This window comes from Natator depressus, chromosome 2 (assembly GCF_965152275.1).
Source record: "Natator depressus isolate rNatDep1 chromosome 2, rNatDep2.hap1, whole genome shotgun sequence".
NCBI classification, from domain to species: domain Eukaryota; kingdom Metazoa; phylum Chordata; order Testudines; family Cheloniidae; genus Natator; species Natator depressus.
The window spans coordinates 60,644,406-60,665,874 of NC_134235.1; the positions used below are offsets into that span (position 1 = coordinate 60,644,406).

General features: G+C 38.8%; 1 protein-coding gene across 2 annotated transcripts in view; it reads left to right on the plus strand.

The window, feature by feature from the left end:
- PDE7A (phosphodiesterase 7A) overlaps positions 1-21,469 on the plus strand; it is a 139,880-nt gene that overhangs the window by 112,126 nt on the left and 6,285 nt on the right. For both annotated transcript variants that reach the window (XM_074944303.1, XM_074944304.1), the window contains 7 exons: positions 2,869-3,020; positions 4,441-4,504; positions 11,226-11,321; positions 16,206-16,306; positions 18,900-19,031; positions 19,308-19,399; positions 20,049-20,193. In XM_074944303.1, the coding sequence (XP_074800404.1) occupies positions 2,869-3,020; positions 4,441-4,504; positions 11,226-11,321; positions 16,206-16,306; positions 18,900-19,031; positions 19,308-19,399; positions 20,049-20,193 (782 nt within the window). The remainder of the gene's footprint in view (positions 1-2,868; positions 3,021-4,440; positions 4,505-11,225; positions 11,322-16,205; positions 16,307-18,899; positions 19,032-19,307; positions 19,400-20,048; positions 20,194-21,469) is intronic.

Here is a 21,469-nt window from a genome sequence, read left to right on the forward strand (position 1 = left end):
GTTCTTTTACCAAGGACTATCCTGAAATTCCTGGATTTCGTATTTGAATTTGAGTACTTTTAAGATGGTTATTCTGTGTATATTGCATTCAAGTAAAAGTTGGAGAATTGGTGTTATGATAGGAGGAGGACGAAGAAGGAGGGGAAAATTTCCCTTATCTGGAAGCTACCTTCCAATAATGGTAAAGGAGGTTTATTCCTCATGCACTAGCATTGCTTCAAGAGATGGGTTACAGGTCTGAGACACAAAATGTGGTGACAGGAAATTTGATTATTAGAAATATTGATAGGTTTATATGTGGTGACAAAGCCAACTGATGACTTACCTACTGGATATGAAGATATTGGACATCTCTGCAAGCTTCTAGTGAATCCTGGGCAGCAAGTTGAGTAGTTGCAATATGTAGTGACTTAGGGGGATGTAGAAGGGAGGACCTGGAGTCTAAATTTACATTACTAGAAAAAAAAGTTTAGGTTCAAGGTTCTGCGGTAGCTATCTGAAATATTTCCAGTTCCATGTGCAGAAGTAGCTTTGAGGAATTCAAGTGTCTTGGTCGTAGTCTGGACTACAAAATTTTACCATGTCTGAAGAAGTTTTCCGACTTTGGAAGTTTAATCACAGTTACTTGATGCAATGATGAATGTCCTTAAACCTTCAGTTTTGTGTGTTATCATGATTGTTAGCAACTGTTCAAATGTAATATTTTAGTGTAAAGCAGGCCTAAGTGCATTGATAAGATGATGTAAAGAGGAAAGACATTGTGAAACTTATTGGAGAAGGGAGATCTGATACAAAAGCAATGGGCTCCCCCTTTTCCAAGACGGAACCAAACTGCTGAAACATAAAATTAATGAGGTTTAAAACTTAGATGGGAAGGAAGAAACTTCCCCATGCACAATTACGGAATAATCTATCTATTTGGAGGTTTCTTGTGCTTTCCTCTGAAACATCTAGTACAGTAAGACATGGTACTGTACTTGATAGATGACTAGTCTAAATCAGTATGGTACCTCCTATATTCTTAAACAGCATAATTTTAAAAAAATAAAAGTAAAACAAGAAAAAGCTGTATTTTAAAAACCCCAAATGTATCATCTTTAAGGCCTTCATAATCAGAAGAAACAACACAGCTCAGTTGTGTTTTTTCCCTGCATGTCTTTAAAATCTCTGTTCTAGAATGTAAGGTGAAAAGAATGTTAGGTTCTGAATATCTGTTGGTCTGCTCACTCTCCTCTGCATCATGACAACTTTAAGAGGTGAAAAGATTTGATTCTCAGACAAATGTGTCTAAAGAGACAAATTACTTTTTAAAAAAGAGGAGCCAAAGATAGAGGATTGAAAGACATGTTTCACTGAGATCATATTTTTGTTTGGGAAAATATGTAGCTTTTTTGTAATTTAAAATTCTTTATACTGTTTTGATTCTTAAAAAGTATTTACAAGGATCTGGCATTGGGTTTCAAAGCCACCATAACATATTTGATAAATCAAACTAAACAAGGGTGTATATGATCTTGTAACTTTCTTGGGCTTTAGTAGATTAATAAAATTGACTTTTTAAAGGGCCAGCTTCTACCTTCATTTACAAAATATTGTTAGAATGTTTGATTTTTTAAGAACAAATATTAATCTGCATTGTATCAGTGGTTTCTGAAATTAATCTGTCCACCCTTTGGCAAAGACAAAGGTATAGATTGTAAATTTTGGTTCTTGCTGCTTTGAGGCCTATGTATTTTGGGAATAGGAGTATTAACCCTGAGCTTCTTAAACATGTAATCATTTTATTGATCACTTCTCTGAGAAAAATGACAGTTTCAGTATAAGAATAGTCAACTTTTTCTTAATAGATGAAGCTGCCTGTAGAGGTTTTGTACAAAAGAAACTGAAGGCAGAATTTGACCTTTAAGGTTTAAGGATGAAAATATATAAATCATTTTAGAGAACTTAAGCCATACTTTGATCTTGAAGTTCCTGAAATAAACCACCTGATATCCCTTTTTGGTACATTACACAGTGTAACTGCGGTTGAGGATGAGCAAAAATCAGTTGCTTTACTAAAAGTTATGTTCTAAAAAAGGTGGAGTAGAATTCTTGGGCAGTATTTTGGATTGTTCTCTGAAAACAGGCTAAGAATGGTCTCTCTATAGGTTTCATTGTGTTCTGATATGGTACTTTGTTCATATTTTCACTGAGAACATCCCAGGAATAAGTAGAAATTTGGGTGCTTGTTTGGAAAAATTATTTGTTCTGGGTAACATTTCTCAAAAGCACCTAAGTCGCAGAGGCTTTTGAAAAATTAACACAATTTCTAATTATAGGGTCAGAAAGTCTCAAGGTTTTAGTTCTTGTTGTATGTTATTTTTGGACACTCATGGCTTCTTCATATAATGTCATTGAAATCATATCCCACTACATGGCTGTTTACATAGTTCAGTTCCTAGTGTGCAAGTATCTTATAAATGGTTGGTGGCAGTCATTACGTATTTGCACTTGTTGTTTTTGGAAAACATTGTCATTTGCAACACTGTTTTGTGATGGTCCATTTTCAATAGGTCTGCTGTCTAACCTGTCAGTGCTGGTGCAACATGTGGTTATTCTTCAGTGTTCCTTAGAATACATTGTATTTTTAGTTAAAAGACATATGACCAGCATAGAGATTATAGATCTATTTCTCTTTACAGTAAGCTTAAATAGGAAACATTTGGTCTGAAACATAGCTCGGGGACTACTTAGTTAATGAGGATGTAGCTATTCTAGATGCAACTGTACTTCATGTAATACCAATCACTGGTAAAATATAGTTATAATATTTTTTACACAGATTTTTCTCTTATTTTAAGAAAGACTTTATTTTCTTGTATTTTCTAGCAAATTCTGAAATTGAAGTGTCTGTGTCTGCAAGGAATATCCGAAGATTACTTAGTTTCCAGCGGTACTTGAGGTCGTCTCGTTTCTTCCGTGGTATTACTGTTCCAAATTCCTCAAACATTTTAGATGATGATTATAATGGACAAGCAAAGGTGTGTTTTTAAAAATTGTTCCTAATTTTTTATAAGGAAAATTTGAATGCTTTATAACAATACAAATATCTTCCATACTGTAACAGTATATAAACAGATATGTGCAAGTAAATGTGAGCTTATACTGTGTACTGTGTCCAAAAAAACCACAACCCAAATAATTTTGCTTCAGGATTATGCAATTTAGCCTGTAAGACCAAAACCAAACCAACCAACCAAAAGAAAGAACGAAAAAAAACAACAGCATGGTAGATGAATCATAGGCAGTGAGGAAGAACAACCTCTGTGCTGGGAGATGCTAGTTTTTGAATATCCACATCTTATGAGGCATTTAATTTTTTGAGAACGACATCTGTTAATTCTCTGTTTATAAAAGCAGCAGATCATATCAAATGTGATTGAAATAACAATGGAGGTGGCTAAACTTTAATAGTGTCTTTTGTCAGATACGGTGTTCCAGACAAATACTTTTATGAAACAAACTAGATGCACGTCTGCATACAATGCATATTTATTATATACACAGCCTCTTAATCTATTGAGGTGAATGGAAACCCTTTTTATGTATTCTTTTATCATTAATGCAGTTTTTTTCATATTGACCTTTTTTCTGAAGTTAAGAACAAAAATGTTACTTGCGATGAAATGACTATTTTAACAAAATATCTTAGATTTCTGTTTTCTCTGTGCTACTTTAATGGGGGCTTTTTGCCTCTGAGAGTAATCATTTGGAGAGCTTTGTGTGGCTAATAATTTCTGCAGTGCAACTTTGTTGTCCCAAATCTGGATATATTGGAACCAATTCTGTCAGATTGCTCCTTTTGTCAAGCCCTTTTAAACATCAATAGTATTTATTTAATGTTGTCATCTTAAAAAAATAGAGCAGTAATTCTGATTCAGTGTGAAACTGGACTGCTCATTGGTTACCAAATAAAAGCTTATTATTCACATGTTGTAAATGAAATGAGCATAAGTTCTCTGTGTTAGGATTCATTTTAGAATTCACTCCAGTTTTGTTTGGGGAGGGACAGGAAAACTCTTGGATTATGCATTTTGGCTCAGATATGTACTGAAGTATCAATCTTGTGACCACTCTTCTTTTAAAACATTTTTCTCTCCCTTGTTTGACCGAAAGGGGAAAGAGCAAAGGTGACTGCCCAGTTCTGTCAAAAAGATATCTAATATTTGAGTTACAGTGATTTTATTTGTAACATTGACAAGTGTTAAACAGTTTGAAACAATATTAGCTAGAAAAACATTCAGACCAAAATGTGGTTTACAAGTGGTAAACCTTTAATCTGTTTTCAATAATAGATGTTAAAATCCACAGCTGGCTTAGAAAGCAATAGCTTTTTTTGTGGGCTATAATTTGATGCTAATCACGTACTGAATGCAAATGTTTGTTTTTATTTGCTTTCAGTGTATGCTGGAGAAAGTTGGAAAATGGAATTTTGATATGTTTCTTTTTGATAGGCTAACAAATGGTAAGTTCACTTTTACTGCAGATATTCTTTTAAGCATGCTGTGCTGTTCTTAGGTAGGTTTCTTTTTACCATAAACTATCCATTAACATTTCACTTCATTTTCTGTGGGGAGGAATCGTACTTCTTGATTATACTTTAAAAAGTACAAATTTATTATCCTAGTGTTGTGACTAATAAAAGGCTTTTGGATAGTTGGCACTTTTAGTTTGAAAGCCTAGACTATGTGACCTGAAATCTAGTCTTAGTTACATTGCAGTAGTATTACTACTTACATCACCATATCCTTGAGTTGGTGTAATAGACCCCCTCAAGTATTTGCTTCATAGCGTAATTATTCTTTTTCTTTATCAAAGATCTTTTAAAACGTTTGAAACTCAACACCTAAAATCTGTGCTGCTTAGTTATAGAAAGCCATTAGTGTATATGGATTATGTCCAATAGGTGAATTATGCCAAATATGTCTTTTCCCCTGAGGAATTTAGTGTAAAGTCAGAATAGTTACAGTATAATAGAATACAGTATAAAAAGCAGAACTGTGCATTATAGTCAGGAAACTTTATAGAAGAGATGGGGCTTTGGAAGGTTTTGAAGGAGAGTAGGATTTAGGCATCCATAAAGTGGGAGGCTGCTCTAGGTATAGGGGCACCATAGAAGAAAGAAATAAATCAACAGTGGGCAAAGGAAATGGTTGGAATAGGTGAGTATACAGACTTCAGAGAGCAGAGAGGGTTGGTGGGGGACTGTAGAAAGAGTTGATGGCAGAGAAGAGGTATATTGAAGTTATGGATAGCTTGGTAATTGGAGAGTAGACATGGAGCTTGATGCAAAAGTAGTAAAGCCAATGTAAGGAATCAGGTGGAGATAGGGTAGAGGTAGGGTAAGTTGTCAGTAGATTGGAGGAAAGCGAGATGGGCATGTGAGAAACCAGCAAGTAGGAGATTATGGTAGACAATCAAATGAAATTGTTAGAGCATGGCTTAACATCTTGTTATACAAATGGAGAGAAAGGGATGAATTTTTAAAATATTGGAAAGGAATTGGTGGTGAGGGAATAGTTGGGGGAAAGAAGGATTGAAGATGACACAAGCTTTCATGTCTGGGAAATAGAAGGAAGGATAGTTGTGATGGTAACAATGATGAAGTAAAGGAGAAGAGGAGAAAGTTTTGGGGGAAAGATGAGCTCTTTCTTAATAATATTTTGTTGTGCTGGGACACCCTAGAGAAATGTGGAACTGTGTTGAAGAGGAATGGCTGGTAGTATATGGAACCACCAAAGAGAAATAGAAGAAAAAAAAGGCCATGGGCAGCAATCTAAGGGACCTTGTCAGAGGGGTAGACCTTGAAAAGAAACATTAAAGAATCAACCCAGCAAGGTCAGGGGCAACCCCCAAAGAATAGGATTCTGTCTTTCTTTTGTTGAAGGAAAGGTCTCGGCATCATATTTTATATTTGCATCTTGTGGAAGAAAATCAGTTTACTTTTTATCCATTCTTGTTATGGTTTCATTTGTCTCAAAAGTGAGTCTCATTAAGATAAGGAGCATGAGAGCTTTTTTACATGAGAAAGTTGCATGGGTGTAATTTAAGATGTGAATTTAAATAGATACAGTAACTCCTCACTTAACATTGTAGTTATGTTCCTGAAAAATGCTACTTTAAGCGAAACGATGTTAAGCAAATCTAATTTCCCCATGAGAATTAATGTAAATGGGGGGGGTCAGGTTCCATGGAATTTTTTTTTGCCAGACAAAAGACTATATTTTAAATATATATATATATATATACACACACACACATATATACACAGTGTAAGTTTTAATTAAACAATTTAATACACAGCAATGATGATTGTGAAGCTTGGCTGAGGTGGTGAAGTTGGAGGGTGGAAGAGGGTGGGATATTTCCCAGGCAATGCCTTGCTGCTAAATGATGAACTCACACTTGGCTGAGCCCTCAGTGTGGCTCATTGTTGTTGTTAATGTAGCCTCACACTCTACAAGGCAGCATGAATGGAGAGAGGGAGAGACACACACTGTGTGTGTGTGTGTGTGTGTGTGTGTGTGTGTGTGTGTCTGAGAGAGAGAGAGAGAGAGACATGCATTGCCCCTTTAAGTACGCTGAACCCACTCTAAGTACATTGCCTTTTTAAGTACATCGGCAAGTTGAGACTCCCTCCGTCCTGAGCCCTGTGGTGTCCCGTCCCCCCCAGCTCTGTGGAGATGGGGGTACAGGAGTGGAGGGAGGGGGACACCTGACATTAGCAACCCTCTTTCCCCCTCCTCCCTCCTTGCACAGCAAGCAGGAGGCTCCCAGGAGCAGCTCCAAGGCAGAGGGCAGGAGCAGCACATGGTAGTGGGGGGAGGGACAGATGAACTGCCGGCAATTGATAGCCTGCTGGGCGGCTTCTGCACAGGGAACTTAGGGGAGTGGGGAGCTGACGGGGGGCTGCTGGTCCACGCTGGTTCCAAGCCCCCACCAGCTAGCTCCAGCGGGCTGCTTTTTCTGTAAGAAGTGGACAAAGCAGGTGGCTGCCAAACAACGTTATAAGGGAACATTGTGCAACTTTAAACGAGCATGTTCTCTAATTGATCAGCAACATAACAACGAAACATTAACTGGGACGACTTTAAGTGAGGAGTTACTGTATGGTTAATGTGGTGCAAAAAGCTGTGGCTGAGTCTGCACTTGAGTTAGGTCAACATGGCTATATTGGTCAGAGGTGTGAAAAAACCACGTCCCTGACTGACATAGCTATGTCAACCTAACCCCCAATGTAGATGCAGCTGTATTGAGAGAAGAATGCTTCCATCAACATAGCTAACTTTGGGGACGTGCTATTCTTACACTGATGGAAAAAACACTTCCTTTGATATAGGCCAGGTATACATGCAAAAGTTAAATCAGCCCAGCTATATCACTCAGGGGTGTGAAAAATCCACATCCCTGAGTGATGTAGTTAAGCCAACCTAACCCCCAGTGAGGACAGTGATAGTGGACAAAAGAATTCTTATATCAACCTAGCTACTCCCTCTTGGGGAGGTGGATTAATTACAGCAATGGGAGAATCCCTCCCATCGCTGTAGTGTCTACAATGAAGCACTACAGCAGCCCAGCTGCAGCTGTGCCAGTGTTAGTTTGAGGTGTAGACTAGTCAATAGACTATGGGGTTCTGTCAGCGTAGCTACACAGACATAGCTATGCTGATATGTAGATGCACACTATGTGATACTCTTACTTTGCTATAAGAATGGCTTACAGCATCTTAGCTCAGAGGTGGGCAAACTACGGTGGCCCATGGGACCGTCCTGCCCAGCCCCTGAGCTCCTAGCCCGGGAGGCTCGCCCCCGGCCCCTCCCGTGCTGTTCCCTCCCCCGCAGCCTCAACTTACTGTGCCCCGGTGCAATGCTCTGGGTGGCGGGGCTGCGAGCTCCTGGGGAAGCACAGCTGCAGAGCCCGGCCTGACCTGGTGTTCTGTGCTGAGCGGTGGCTTGGCTGATTTAAATAACTGATTTTTAGTTTTCACTTAAATTAGCAAACAGGAAACCTTGATTTAAATAGTCAGTTTTAACCTATTTTTTGCATTTGTACTTGTTAGTTATTTTTCTAAATTGGTATAATTTGTTACTACTTTTTGCTAACCATTAGGATGGTTATATCTACATATATTTGTCTAAGCAATTAGGGAGCTTAACATACAGTTATTCAGTCTTAATTTTTACATTTTATTACATTAGAAAATGGTGAATGATGTTATTTAATAGAAGTTTCATTTTTCACTTGTGATTTTGTGTCAAGCTGCATTTGGGTGGAAATTGGAAATCAATTAAAAATGCACAAAATAGCATTTTAGAATTGTTTTATTGAACTAATACAAACAATCAAATGGGCTGGATAAATTAGGAAAAAAGTAAGCTTATCAAAACATGTTTTTGTATTTAAAACTGATTAATTAAACAAAGGAAATGTTATCTGCAGTTAGTGAATTTAAATTATTGTTTCTGATGACCATGTCCTTAAGGGTTTTAGATCTAGTATATCTTACCTACTCACACCTAGTTCTTATTCATAGATTAGAAGAGGAAACCAAGCTTTTGTGGTTTTTCAACTCCCAATTAGTTTCTCAGCTTCAAATGAACTAGTTATTGAACTGAGTTGAATAACCTGAAATGAAGGAAATATTCTCTTTGCGCCTGCAAAAGAGGCTACTGCTATGAAAAGCTGGTTTAACACATCAATAAACTCTGGTTCTTCTTCTAGTGCTCGTTCATGTCCATGCCATTGTAGATGTGTGTACTTGCTACATGCTCTGGTGCTGGAAGTTTTTCCCTCGGGGGTATCCATAGGGGACCGGCTCTGGCGCCCTCTGGAATGGCACCAGCATAAGGGGCGCCACAGGCTCCCCTCTCCCTAGTTCTTTCTTACTGCCAGTGATGATGCTGAAACATCTCCTTGCCTCGGCAAGCATTCCTTCTCAACTGTGTCTAGTTGTGATTCTCTGTATATAGTTCTTAGGAAGTTTGTATAGTTTATTAGTACCCTTAGTGCATAAGTTAGAAATAGTTAGTTAGTCCCCTATGAGACTTAGCCTAGGGATGGGGCATGCCCCGATCCCCAGACTTCAAGCCTTACTTTGGAGCCCCCATACACGATATTCTACAACAACAATGACCAGCTGCGGCCCTATCCAGCTGTCCTGCCAAAGATGGTGTTGCACTTCCTTGTTAACCAGGATATCTTCCTCCTGGTGTTCTGTCTAGGGCTTAGGGGTCTTCAGCTGCCTTCCTGGTGCATGTTTCTATTCAGGACATCTGCAGGGCTGCAATGTGGTCTTCGGTACACACGTTCACGATGCCATCACCCAGCAAGTCAGAGATGACGCTGGATTTGGCAGAGCTATGCTGCAATCGACACGTCCATAAATTCCTACCCACCTCGTGGTGCTGCTTGGGAGTCACCTACAATGGAATGAACATAAGCAAGCACTTGAAGAAGAAAAGACAATTATCTTTCGTAACTGTTGTTCTTCGAGATGTGTTGCTCATGTCCATTCCATGATCCACCCTCCTTCCCCTCTGTCGCAGTTCCGGGAATAAGAAACTTGGGAGAGCAGGGGGGAAGCCGGCGGCACCCCTTATACCAGTGCATACGTGCATCTCTCCAGACGATGCCAGAGCTGGTCCCCTACGATACCACTAAGGGAAAAATTTCCGGCACCAGTCCATGTGGTGAGCACACATACCTACTATGGAATGGTCATGAGCAACACATTTCAAAGAACTCCCTTTACGAAATGTAACCGTCTTTTCCATGTGCTTTCACCATTTTATTGTTGTTACTTTCTTTAAACTTTTGGCAGCAAACATTTACTGCTTGAATATATTACTTATTAAATTTTTGTAGACTCTATTAAAATCATTTAAGTTTAGGCCTTAACATAGGTCGTCAAATTTCAAATTGAGTATTAAATAGGTTTATTTTTAAAATGAAAAGTATATCTAATAAATAAAAATCTGATTTAAAAAAAATAATTGATTTTTATCCACCCTGGATATGGTGCATTCCCATTCTGTCATCCTGGAAGTCATTTTAGATTAGCTGTCCAGTTCTTTGAAGCTGTATGGGGAGAGTGTTGCACATACATCTTTCGGTGATTTTTCCCATACAAACTGAATACAGCAGAGTACTTCTAGATAATGCCTCTTAAAGGAATAGACTTCAAAAGAACATCTTGTCCTAGTGTTGGGAATAACAGCTTTTTGGGGAAGTGGTACCAAAATGACATGCACACATGTGGTGAAGCATGACAATAAGTTATACGGGGTAGGGAACTTTGTGCTTCTGAGTAGAGCACCTAGCACACTGAGTGGCTGTGTAACTGGTTGTTAAAATGACACTGTCAAAGTAATGACAGGTTTCAGAGTAACAGCTGTGTTAGTCTGTATTCGCAAAAAGAAAAGGAGTACTTGTGGCACCTTAGAGACTAACCAATTTATTTGAGCATAAGCTTTCGTGAGCTTGTAGCTCACGAAAGCTTATGCTCAAATAAATTGGTTAGTCTCTAAGGTGTCAAAGTAAATATGCCAAAAACTGATCTCGTTGTCAGTGTTATGTGTGTTTAATTTGCAAGCCTTCCTTACTGACTCTGAAATTTAAAAAAAAAAGAAATCAAATGTATGATAAGGAATATTTCAGCTCCTAGTAAACAAATGATCATAGCAGTTGCTTTGTAGTATTACAAATTTCATAGCAAATGGCACATTTGTATTTTCTTTGATTTCTGGTTTCAGCGCGGATTACTTTTGCAAAAAAACACGTTGGAATAACTAAATGTAAGGTGTTCAACTTGGGGCAGTTGCCAACACTGATTATTTTTTTGCCTTAATTACCTCTGTGTTCCTTTTCTAAGCAATAAACCTACTTCGGTGGATTGCAGTTTAATTGTTTTTAAAGGTACAGTGCTACTGAAAATGGACTTTTTAATTTTTTTTTAATATTAAGTGAGACTCCTCATTGCACAGTTTATTGCTGATAGTGGATATATTGAGAATCACTAGGGGAAATTGTTAATGGACTAGACCAATTACTGCTTACAGAATTCTTATACTTTTCAATCTGTTTGCATAACTTTTGAATACAAAAACTTTTAAATAATTTTTCCCTTGTGATGGAAGCGCTAGTTTCATCTTTTTTTAAATGAATTAATATTTGTATTTTATTTTTAGGAAACAGTCTAGTCAGCTTAACCTTCCACCTGTTTAATCTTCATGGACTGATAGAACACTTCCACTTAGATATGATGAAACTTCGTAGATTTTTAGGTAAATATATTATAGTCTTTTGTTAAAGTGAACATTACTCCTTAACTCCATTTTAAAAGATACCATTTGAAGTACTGCTTACAGTTTAGCAAGAAAGTTTGAACAGTGCTGATTTGAAGCTGGTTCCTATAATGGTAGTATTGTCATACTGTGTGCACTTACAAATTTTGGAAATAGCTTAATTTTAATAATAGAATTAGGGAGGTGAAGGAAAAAAATTTCTGCAAAAATCAGTTACATTAATTTTGGCAGAAAAAATTGATTTTGCCCAAGAATGTGTGAATTTCATGATGCGTCACAGTTGTATGCAACGGATTAGGAAGGCTGAATTTCACATCACAAATGAGGGAAGAGGAGATAGTGAGAATATTATTGAAATATAATGTTGGTTTTGACCTTGGTTTCTGAAAAGAAACATAGTTTGTCTTTATCTAACCTGTAGTCATCGCCAGTTCAGAAGTACCAGTTGCTGAACCCATTTCTGCTCAGGTCTTTTTAGTAGTATAGAAAAGGATCCCGTCTTGCTCCACTGATGTAGGAATTAATGCTACTTTCTTAAAGTTGTACAGGGATGTTTGGGACCTTCATGAGGTGATGCTGTATTGTGTATCCTTGGAGAAAGGTGTAAATTAATGTTACTTTTATTTGACAATGGGAGAGCAGATCTGTTTAATTGTTTATGGACTTGTATTTCTGTATCCTAATGTCCTTGGCACAGACCCTGGAATGAGATGGTTCCTTCTTGTTTTCGCACAAGAGTCACCGTGTGGTGCAACATCTCACTTGTCAGTGATGTCCTGGGATGCCTTTACCACGACTTGTTGCACCAAGACCAAAGACCCTCACATTGGCTGTTTTCCCCTATATCCTCCAACTCAGTCTGAAGGGAAGTCTAATTCTTGATTGAGCCAGGAGAAGCAGCTCTCTGTTCCCTTTGGGAGGTTTTCTCAGGAGGCTCGATCTGTTTGATACAAAGCATGTTTTTGTGGTTATGAAGTTTGAAAAAGCAAGGATAAATGGGACTCAGAGGATTTCTCCCCTCCCCCAGACAGAAAGGACAGGAAGGAGTCCAGTCTGTTCATCAGTCTGTTCAAATTAAATCTCTGCTTTACAAGTTCCCTAGCAGTTTCTCCTAATAAATGACTGATTTCTCCTTAAGTGGATTCAGGGTCTGTGGTCGAAACAAACACATCACCTGTCCTCAAAAACCTGTAGACTGGAAAGTGAAGAGAGTGTCTAGGCGAACGTCTGATTTTAGGCTGTCCAGTTCGTCACTGTGACAAACTGTTTGTCTTGTCTCCTTGGTCATCCCCTGGTTATCTGAGGTTCAGCTAGGGAGGGGGCTTTATTTCATTTTTAAAATCAGTTTGGAATAACCTATCTAAATGTCTTCAGGTAATCAGTAACCTCAGCCACATAGTCCAAGATTCTCTTGGGTCATCTGCCAACATATTCAACAGCTCCATAGTTGTCAGGAGGGCTGTCTGAGTTAGGCTGTTTTTGGGGAGAAAGACAAGTTTTCATTCTAGCATGGAATGGCTCCCCTCCCTTCCAAGGATATTCCCACTTTTCAGAGTCTTCCTTAATTCTATCCTAGCATATCTGGATAGTAAGAAAATATTCTAATTATAGCTGCTGACATGATGAACCAAATCCAGTCTTGGATGCAGCTTCCAGGAAGAAGCCTTCCTCTTCTGGCTGTTCCCTAGGCCAATTTCCAGAATGTTGCAATTTTTTTAGAAACCAAAAGACCGTTCAGATTGTTTCAGTCCTCTCCCAAGATCATTTCTGATTACTTGAGGTCACTCCAAGGTTTTACCTCCAGTGTCCATTTTTTCAGTCCCACTGGGCTCTCAGCATTTCAGGCATATGGGTGCTCTCTGTGGTACCTAGAAACTACTTTGAGATCTTCTGTCTCCCCCATTCTCCTGTTTGCAAATTCATCTCCAGACTCTAGCTTCATCAGTCAGAGAAGACTCATATCAAATGTGTTGTCAGACCACTGTTTCTCCGGAAATGGAACCATGACCCTGGTTTTTTCAAATAACAAGTGTGTTACCCTAGGATCGTTGCAATAATCAGTAAGTTGAGGTGAGTGGGGGAGGATTTGAGACTTCAAGTGGCTGAACCAGTTTATGAAGCAGCAGAAATTCTGGATGGAGACATTCTGAACTGCCCTCTCATCCATGGAGATGGGGTATAGGTGGCCATCTAAATGGGAGCATTGTGTTGTCTTGCTAGATAAGAGTAACAGAAATAAACATTTTTGTCTCCTATGTGAGGTGTTAGTTTGTGCAAAACAGTCATAACCTGTATTTGCGTCCAATCTTTTGACATTACATAAGCCCTGAGGACTTCACCAGTCGTGGTACTAGTTACAACTGCATTCAGGCAACAGGACTTGATGATAGGACACTGGATGATCCTGGCAGGTACCAGGGAAAGGCAGTGGGATTTCTGCATCAACAAGTCAATCCACTTCAAAGCCTCTCACCTCCCGTGTGTTCAGAATGCTCTGAGAAACCGCTTAAGTAGATTGTTCAGCAGTCGCCTTGAGTGGTCTCTTTGTCCAGATATGGCCAGGTTCATTTTCCAGTGGTGGAATAGACCACTGATAGACCAGTTTGCTACAAAAATCAATAGGAAGTGTCACCAGTTTTGTTTTCAAGCAGGTCACAGCCCTAGGTCTCTGATGGATGTTTCTCTCTGCCTTAGTCAGACAGACTCCTGTATGCATTTCCTCCAGGTCCACTCAACTTAAGCTGACAGCTCTGCCGTGTCTGTGGCAACATTGGTTTTCCACTCTGCTAACTCTTTCACACAGAGCTCATCTGACACTGCCTGATCTCCAAGAACATGATTGCCTCCTCCACCCCAATCTGCAGGGCCTTACACCCGAGAACCTTGAAGCTCCATGGTGAACTCGAAGAAATTTGTTTAAAGGAGGTCCACGATGTGCTTTTAAGTAATGGAAAACCTTCTATGAGGTATAGTTACTAGCAAAGTGGAAGAGATTCTCCATCTGGTTACAGCAGAAAGGCATTTCCTTGGTCCAGGCTCTGATCCATCATGTGTTGGACATCTGTTTTACCTGAAGCAACAAGGTCTTGCCATTAGTTCTGTCAAAGTCCATTTGGCAGATGTCTTGGAGTTCTACCCACCAGTTGACAACCACCCTAATGGATCCTCGTTTGAATCATTGGCAACTTGTTCATTACTTCATCTCTCCATGAAGGTGGCATTTTTGGTCTCAGTCTCCTCATCCAGGAGAGCTCTGGTTTCTGAACCTCCATATACGGTCTTCTACAAGGACAAGGTTTATCTGTGTCCTCATCTGAAGTGAGTCACCAATGTGGTGTCTCACTTTCATATGAATCAGGCTCTATATTTACCAACTTTCTTCCCTAAACCTCATAATCATAGTGATGAGGAGACACTGCACACACTGTACTTCAGAAGAGCATTAAGCTTTTTACCTGGCCAAAACTAAACAATTTAGGTCGTTGTCACAGCTGTGGCAATTGTGGACAGAATGAAGAGCTTTCCAGTCTATTGTCAGAGGATTTTGTTGTGGCTTTCCACTTGCATTTGTTTGTGTTCTGACTTGGCTAGTATAACTCCACAGAGTAGGATGTTAACACATGCAACAAGATCTCGTGCAGCCTTTGGGGCCCAGGTGACTATTCTGGACATTTGCAAAGTAGTGATTTGGTCTTCAGTACACACCTTTGCTTCACATCATGTCATCTTTCAGTGTTCTAGAGATTATGCCACTTTTGGGCATGTGGTCCTGCAATCCTTATCCTGGTAGACTCTGATCCCACTGCCAGATCAAACAGCTTCTGAATGAAATGGAATGGACATGTTGCAATCACTTGAAGAGAAAACGGTTACTAGCCTATTCTGTAATGGTTGTTCCTTGAGATGTGTTACATATGTCCATTCTACAACCCACTCTCCTTTCTATTTCTATCAGACTCTGTCTGGTGAGAGGGACTGAGGAGGTGGCTCTTTATACCTTCATGTGATGGCACGAGGTAACAGAGGGCTGGTGCTGCCCCAGTGGGTTACCGTTAAGGGGAAAATCTCCAACAGGTGCGTGCGCACCCAGTGCACAGTTGAAGTGAAATTATAGAATAGATTACTAACCATTTTTTTTTGTTTGTTTGTTTGTTTGCTAAAAACTAGTTCCCTTGTACTGATTCCACTCAAGTAACCTTCCACATATTGTAATTGCAGTGCTTAAGGAAAGCAAGAAGGACTTGGAAAGGCAAGCGAAGACAACAGTCTGGTTCTTATGGGGCTAGTGGCTGGACGGTGGTCAGGAAGGAAAGACTTCGTCACATGTACTGAAACTAAAAGCAGTACAGCTAGCTCTTCTGTCCCTGATGGGTTGCTGTAGGGTACCATTTTCTGATCAAGGCCCACCAGTGTGATGCGTGGATTGCCTAAATTATCTATGAGGGACACAAAAGATTAGCAGAGGTGTCAGCCCTGCTGTTCTGATTAATAGAGTCACCTTCCATCTGTGTGTTCCAAGTTGCCTCAACGTTCAAGCAGACTGGCTTAGCAGAGAGAGAGACTCCTGCTAAGGAGGTGGTTGCTCAGTAAGATCATAATATTCCAGATCATAACATTGTGATCAGAGTTGAATAACTTGATCTCCAGGATGACTTTATACTAAATCTTGTGTTAGCTTAAAAAATATTGTGTGACCACATAAAACCTTTGTGTGAGAGTACTGGAGATGGTTCTACTTAAAACAAATTTGATATGTGAACTTTATATGTGTCTTATCAAAAATGTCAATTTGTGATATTTATATTGTTTTCTTTTTTAAATTGCCATTTTAATTAAACCCAGATGTTTGTTTTCTTTATATAGTTATGGTTCAAGAAGATTATCATAGTCAAAACCCTTATCATAATGCAGTTCATGCTGCTGATGTGACTCAGGCCATGCACTGTTATTTAAAAGAACCTAAGGTAGGATATAAAAATTTGTTTTACATAACGTGTAAAGGTACAAATATAATGTTTGTATTTTCTTAATGTTCCTTAAAACCATAAAGATTTTAAGCTACTGGGAAAAAAAACCTCTGCTCCAAGAATTATGCACGTCATTGAGTCAGAAGCTGGCAGTAGAGACCCAAATAACTCAGTTTTTCAAAAGCTGATATATCACTTATGCTTAGTTCACCTTGGATACTAATGAACAAAGCTCCTCTGCCAGATGCAGGTTGTAGCAGTGTACAAGAGTTGTCTGTCCTTTCTTCTTTTGGAAATGGCCATTGTGAAAGGGAAATACCTAGCAGAGAGAGTTCTACATAAGGAGCTGAGCAAAGCTAACAATTGTCAGAGGTAACTTTAATTGCTGGTACTCTGGTATAGGCTACACACTAGACAGGAAACTTCAGGGAAAAATGCTACTTTCTGATTAGATTAGAGAAGACCCATGGTGTACTGTAGCCAGTTGGAAACCAGCTATCTAGTTCAACACTGATTTTTTTTTTATCGGTTTGGTTTATTCTTGTAGAGTGGTAGTGGTCTACACTACTCTTGCATAGTGTCTCGTCTAAGATCTCAAAGAACTTACAAATATTAATTAAATAAAGTTTGTAATGTTCTGGGAGGTAGGTAAGTATTTTATTTCTATTTTTGTCATGCCTAGAGATCTCAATTAAGAGTGGGGCCCTGTTGTACTAGGGTGCTATATGATCACATAGTAGGAAACAGTACCTACCCTGATTAGCTAAACTGTCTGAAGCTTCAAGGTGGCAATCATTTGCCTGCATGCTATCTATAGCATTGCATTAAGGTTGGTGGGGCTCCGTACAAGATTGGGGACGCATATGAGACAAGATGCAACACATGACTTGACAACCAAAAGGAGGGAGGAAGATGAGGGTCATGAAAATAAGATCATGCAGTTATATATTTAGCCATTCACAGCTAGGTGCTTTATGGAGGTAACAAATTTTATTTTACAAAGGATTCAGGTGTTATCCCCTTCTGTAGGTGACCATATTTTCAAAATAAAAAAGTGAAATCCTTTTGTGGTGACACTTTCTATGGTTGTGAAATATTCATACAACACTGCACTTTTGTGGGATGGTGGGGAGGGCAGGGAAGAGGGTGTTCTTGAGTCATTACTCCCAACTTCTGATTCAACAATGACGTGCATATTTCTTGAAGTGGAGGATTTTTCCAGCAGGTCAGTGTTCTAAAATACCTCATCATGAAACACTGGACAAGCGTCATAAGCACTGAGCAAAAGAAAAGCTTTGATAATGTCCACATTATGACTTTTCACTCCTCCAAATGCTATTTATCACCCCAAACACTTATTCCCCTGAACTATTTGTTAGTGGTAAAAAGAGAAAATTCTATTTGGTTCAGAAATATATCTCTGTCATTTAGCAAAATGAAAAAAAAAATCAGCTATCCCAGAAATTTCCAGGGACACCCCGGGCAGCGTAAAAAAAAATTTAATTGCCATGGCCACAGAAATCTTTCCTTACTCAAACTGCCAACCCCAGTTAACAGTCACTGATGGTATCACAGATTCCTGGGCTGGTCAATAAACTAGCATCTGAATTTTTTGTTGGTCTTCCAGCAGTTAGGTGGCTTGGCACAGGTTTTTCTTTTTGGTATAGTGGTAAATAAGTATTATTAATGCATGGTTATCAAGTGATGCATTACCACTATTGATGATTTGAGTTCAAACAGCTTTATTCCAGGGTACATTGGTAGCTTATCATTGGTCTGCCCATATATGCACTTTGTCATCTCTTTTCTACCCTGTTCCTTCTTTTTTGTTTTCCCTGTGAAAAGCTCTTTGTTGCGGGACTCTGAAATTTGAGAGCTTACTGGGTGCCGTCCTCTATTTCCCTACCCTTCTCCCCTTTTTTTCCCAATAGGGGTAGGAAATGGGATTGTGATACAAGATGGAAACTACCCAGTGAACAGTTCTGACAATATCTGAGGCATATAGAGCCTTAACTTGCTTAAATAAAAAACATCTTATGTTGAAATGATATTATCTGCATTAAAACTAGAGGAGAAATAGCAGGACCTTTTGCTGACCGTGTACACATTAAGATCGGCTCGGAAGATGAGTTGGACAACTAACTTGAAGATATAACCTCTTTCAAGGATTTTTAATTTAAACAGGGATTTTGAAATACTCTCTGGTTGATAATGGAGTAGCTAACAATTTGAGCGACAGTTCTAGCTATCATAAATATTTAAATAGTTATTGCGTCTTTCTAGATATTATCGACGAGGTCGGATGAAATTGATTTGAGCCTTTAACTCCTGTAGGGTAATTACTCCTGGATTGCCTTGTACAATGGCTGCTATTAAACTTTTTTTAAATGTTCTACTAGTACCCTCACCTGCTTCTCTGCATTCACCTTTCTCGTATGGTGCTCTTCCTTCAAAGCACTATGTGAAAGATGAAATTGAATGGTCATTTTTGGGACCTTTTTCCAGGGACTGAATGCTAGCTATGAAAAGCCAATCAGAATTTTTTCACCTGTGAATGTTCCCATGAATAATACTGTTACATTTATTACAGCTTTCCAAATCTCTCACTCCATGGGATGTTCTGCTCAGTTTAATTGCAGCTGCCACACATGATTTGGATCATCCAGGTGTTAATCAGCCTTTCCTTATTAAAACAAACCATTACTTAGCAACTTTATATAAGGTAAGTGAAAATATCATACTTATCAGAACCAGGTTTGAGTATCTTTTCAGTATAGAATTATATTAACAGTGAAATTGCTAATGTACTCACTTAATAGTAGACTTGAACCTGGGATTTTTGTTCCATTGAGTGAAAACAATAAATACAAGCTATTAATGTAATAGAAGTATTAAAAAGTTTGAAAATCATGAACCTTTTTAAGAGGCATATAGACTGTAGTGTAAAACTAATAAAATCTTTTAAAGTGACACCAGTAATTTTGTTTCTGTTTTGCAGAATATCTCAGTATTAGAAAACCACCACTGGAGATCAGCAGTAGGGTTGTTGAGAGAGTCTGGTTTATTTGCACATATGTCATTAGAAAACAGGTATGTATTTTTTATACAGAGAGTGTACACTATATATGAAGTTACACACAATGTATTATCCATGGCATCAGACAACTTTGTAAACAAGTGTTCTGTTAAAATATTACATAGCAATTCATAATCCTAGCTGAATATTCAGATCAATTTGAAGATTTAAGGGTGGTATGAGCCTTGCAGGAACAGTTGTTTATTCAGTATACAACTTGGAAACTAGTATTTATTGTGAACACTGTGTGATGGAAGTGTATTCATTATACAAACATTTGATTAGATTGAAAGAAAATATTGACTGACTAGTAAGAGATAATTGTATTCTGTGACCTAAACGGTAACTCATGATCTGTATTTTTAAATTGCAGCTCTTTTCATCTTCTTTAACAATAGCTAGAATTTAGCTTAAAAATATATGCAGTAAGTTTCTCTCTTCCTGAGAGCTACCTGTGAAATGTCAGAGTATTTTTATAAATATTGTAGTTTTTAAAAATTTTATATAAACATTTGAAAGTGCTGCACTTACAGCCATCGTGGCTTACAGTTTATGTATACATTCATATACAGTTGCTGCATTCAACTTAAACGTGTAAATATGATGCTTTAATTTTTTTCCTCGTATTTTGTGCCTTTGGGTGTTTTATATCACTAATTTCAGGCAGCTGATGGAAAGCCAGATAGGTGCTCTCATTCTTGCTACAGACATAAGTCGGCAAAATGAATACCTGTCCCTGTTTAGAACCCATTTGGACAGAGGAGACCTATGTTTAGAGGAGGCAAGCCATCGCCACTTCATTTTACAGGTGACTGTTTTGAAAGTTCCATACTATTCAGAAGTAAATTGCTTCAAATATACTTTTTTTTCCTCCCAGGAAAATGGTCTTCAGCTGCCGTGGGTGACCAGTGAAGAGGGGATGTTTTTTTCTTTAGTTGTTTAGATCTTGTAAAATGTCAGGTTGACAGCACTGGAAATTAAGCTCTTATGTTTGTTTACAGAAGAGGTGCAGCACAAGTGACCAATATTTTCCTTATTCTGTTCTGCCAGTGCATATCACCTTCTTCTGGAGGGACCATCTTCAGGGTCAAGAGGGTATTTCTGTCTTGATGCATCATCTTCAATTCTTTCTCTCTGCAGAGAGACTGCCAAGAAGGGCACCGACTGAGATGTTAACTTTCAAAGTAGAAAATGTTGCTGTGCTAGAACAGAAAGTTACTGACCTCACTCTTTCGACCTATTTGAAGCACCTTATTTTCACGGATAATTTAAAAAACCTCGGTAGGCAGTAACACACCATAGGTGGTTCCTCCTTCGCTGCCATACAGTCTGGATGACAACCGATCAAAATTCAGGATTTCTGCCTCTAAACAAGAAGGCAGCAGGAAGGCGACCTCTGCAACTGCTTTCTGGTTGCCATTTTGATGAGTTTTTACTACAGGCTTACAGAGGATCCATGAACCACTGAGAATGTTAAAGACAAAACTTTAGGAAAAAATACCACTTCTTTGTTAGCAGTCAGTTGACATAATTTATGCTTAGTGTGTGCAAGGCCTGCTTACACAATGAAATGGAGTACCAGCAAGTCCTGCTGAGGCACCCCAAGATCCTAACTCTGTAGAGGGCAAAACCAGCCCTTTCTGCCTGCACGTTAGAGAGGAGCTTGCTCAATGAGCAGAGGGAGGCGCAGATGAATCAGAAACAGAGGAGGGGGAATTAGAAATGGAGGTAAAGGTTTTCAGTCTGTCACTGATCCCAGCAGTCAGAAACTGGGTTAACAAATCTTTCAATGAGGTTCAAGTTTTTTGCTCCTCCCTCTAAAGAAAATCCCTAAGAGACTGGTTAAGACTGTTTTATAGTTAGCTTTGGGTCCCTTAGGCAATACTCTAAAGTATATTGTGGGGTTTTGCTGTGCTGTTATGAACCCTTGGTTTGTGCTGTCAGATGCTTCTCGATAGGGAGGTGTACAGAAGGCTAAAACACTTCCTTTGAGAAAGAGGGACATTAAACTGGAGGGAGGACCCTCTTAAAGAATGCAGAAATCCTGTAATTTCAGATTGGTCATCCTGTCTACAAAAGTACGA